Source organism: Fonticula alba, assembly GCF_000388065.1.
Source record: "Fonticula alba strain ATCC 38817 unplaced genomic scaffold supercont2.9, whole genome shotgun sequence".
NCBI classification, from domain to species: domain Eukaryota; order Rotosphaerida; family Fonticulaceae; genus Fonticula; species Fonticula alba.
Window position 1 is genome coordinate 158,179 of NW_009242979.1, and position 1,751 is coordinate 159,929.

The 1,751-nt window shown below is 69.0% G+C and overlaps 1 protein-coding gene across 1 annotated transcript; it reads left to right on the forward strand.

Moving 5' to 3' along the window:
* The first annotated feature begins 747 nt into the window (after positions 1-747).
* H696_05105 (hypothetical protein) lies at positions 748-1,751 on the forward strand. Its single transcript, XM_009498955.1, has one exon. The coding sequence runs from the start codon at positions 1,085-1,087 to the stop codon at positions 1,586-1,588; it is 504 nt and encodes a 167-aa protein (XP_009497230.1). The 5' UTR covers positions 748-1,084; the 3' UTR covers positions 1,589-1,751.

A 1,751-nucleotide genomic window follows, 5' to 3' on the forward strand; every position in this document is an offset into this window, starting at 1 on the left:
GAGCACGGACGAGTGGGCCTGGACAACGCGCTCTGCACCGGAGGGAGAATGGAGGAGTCTGGCCCCGCCCGGCCCCGGGGACTCCCCCCTTGGCTGCCGAGACCGGGAAGCCTGGCATGCCTGCCGCGCCTAGGGATGAGGTGCCCCGCCAAGGACCGGCCTGCGTGCTCTTTCGCCCTCTCCCCAGGCGGGGGCCAATTTGCGCCTGGTGCCGCCCGGGGGGGGGGGGCAGCCCGCCCGAGCTGAACACCGAGCCCAAGTCAGGAGGCGAGAAATTCCCACACACACGCACGCACGAACCGCATTCCACAGCCAGCCGAGAGAAGCCGTCTCGGACCGGCCATACGGGCTCGCAGGAAACCGCAAGGCGTCGCGTTTCTCCCCCCCCCCCCGCCCGGGACCGCAGACGGGCAGAGGGGCGGACGAGGGACCCGGCGGAGGACTCTCCCACTCCCCCCCCCCCCCCCGGCACGCATGCCGGGAATGCCTGCACCCCAGCACCATCTTGCACGTGTGAGCTGCTGTAGCAGATTGTGATCTGACTGCGGCCACTCAAACCCGCTTGAAAAACCGAGGTGTCAAACTCCCCCCGGCCTCTCCCCCTGCGGGCCGTTGTTGTCCGACCACCCCACCTCGGGGAGGGTGCTTAATAGGCCAAAGGGTGGCGGAGGGGGGAAGAGGGGGGGCGTGGCTGTGTCTTCGCAGAGGGGCGGGGTTGCTCCCCCTCCTGGCCGCATCCGCGCCCGATGCTTGTGGAGCTTATTTATTATTCTATTTTTGAAGATCTGCATCATCCCGAGGAGCGCATGTGATGCGCGGAATCTAGCGCGAGAATGAGGGCCCCCACCGCGTCCAATGTGAAAGTCTCCCCGAGGCGAGTGATGCAGCTGGCCGGAGGCGCTGGGGCATCCCATCGGGAAGCGGCCGACCCGCCATCGGCACTCGCCGGCAGCACAAAGCACCAGGACGGCTGCCGAAGAGCAGCTGCGGCCAGGCGGAGGCGGAGGCTGGCAGCTCGCGAGGCTGCGGCCTGCCCTCCCGGCCCGGCCGGGCGCTCCACCGCCTGGAGGCCAGTGTCCGCCAGATGACCGAGGGAAGGCAGCAACAAATCGGGCCAGACACCGACGCAGGCGCTCGGTGGGTCGGGCGGGGTCGCGAGCAGATCGAGCGCCCGTTCACCGGCGCACAAGGCCAATGCATCGCGCACACGCCCGAGCCACACCATCAGCACCCCGACACAGGGATCATCCCCAGGAGCGGGGCCCTGGCCGGCACGCGATCCCAGCAGGATTACTCGAAGGTGGGCATCCAGGGCCGTGGCCATCTCATTGAGACGGTGGCCGAAGTCCCGCAGCGCCGCATCCACCGCGGGCAATCCCGCAAAGAGGCTTGTTCCCGGGGGGGAAACGGGGCCAGCCTGGTCCCGGGCCCGGCGGAGATCCCCCACAGCCGCCACCCAAAATTGCTGCTCGAGGCTGACACCCAGCGCGGCGTGGGTCGCCATGGGCTGGATGGCCGGGGCATGTGCCAGCAAGCGGGCCGCGCTGGCCCCGATCGCCAGGAAACCGGCCACAGCCAGGCTCAATAACACACTCACAAGACGTGTGCCGGGCCTCATAACTCCATCGGGCAAGGCGGGAGCAACACAGGGAGGCGAGGGAGGCGAGGGAGGCGAGGGAGGCGAGGGAGGGGGGGGATGAAGGGCCAGAGGAAGAGGGAAAGGGCCAGGGGGGGTAGGGGGGAGGCAAGAG

What these genes read in the sequence shown, in the direction of transcription:
- H696_05105 (XM_009498955.1), top strand. Translation starts at nt 1,085, where the DNA reads ATGACCGAGGGAAGGCAGCAACAAATCGGGCCAGACACCGACGCAGGC.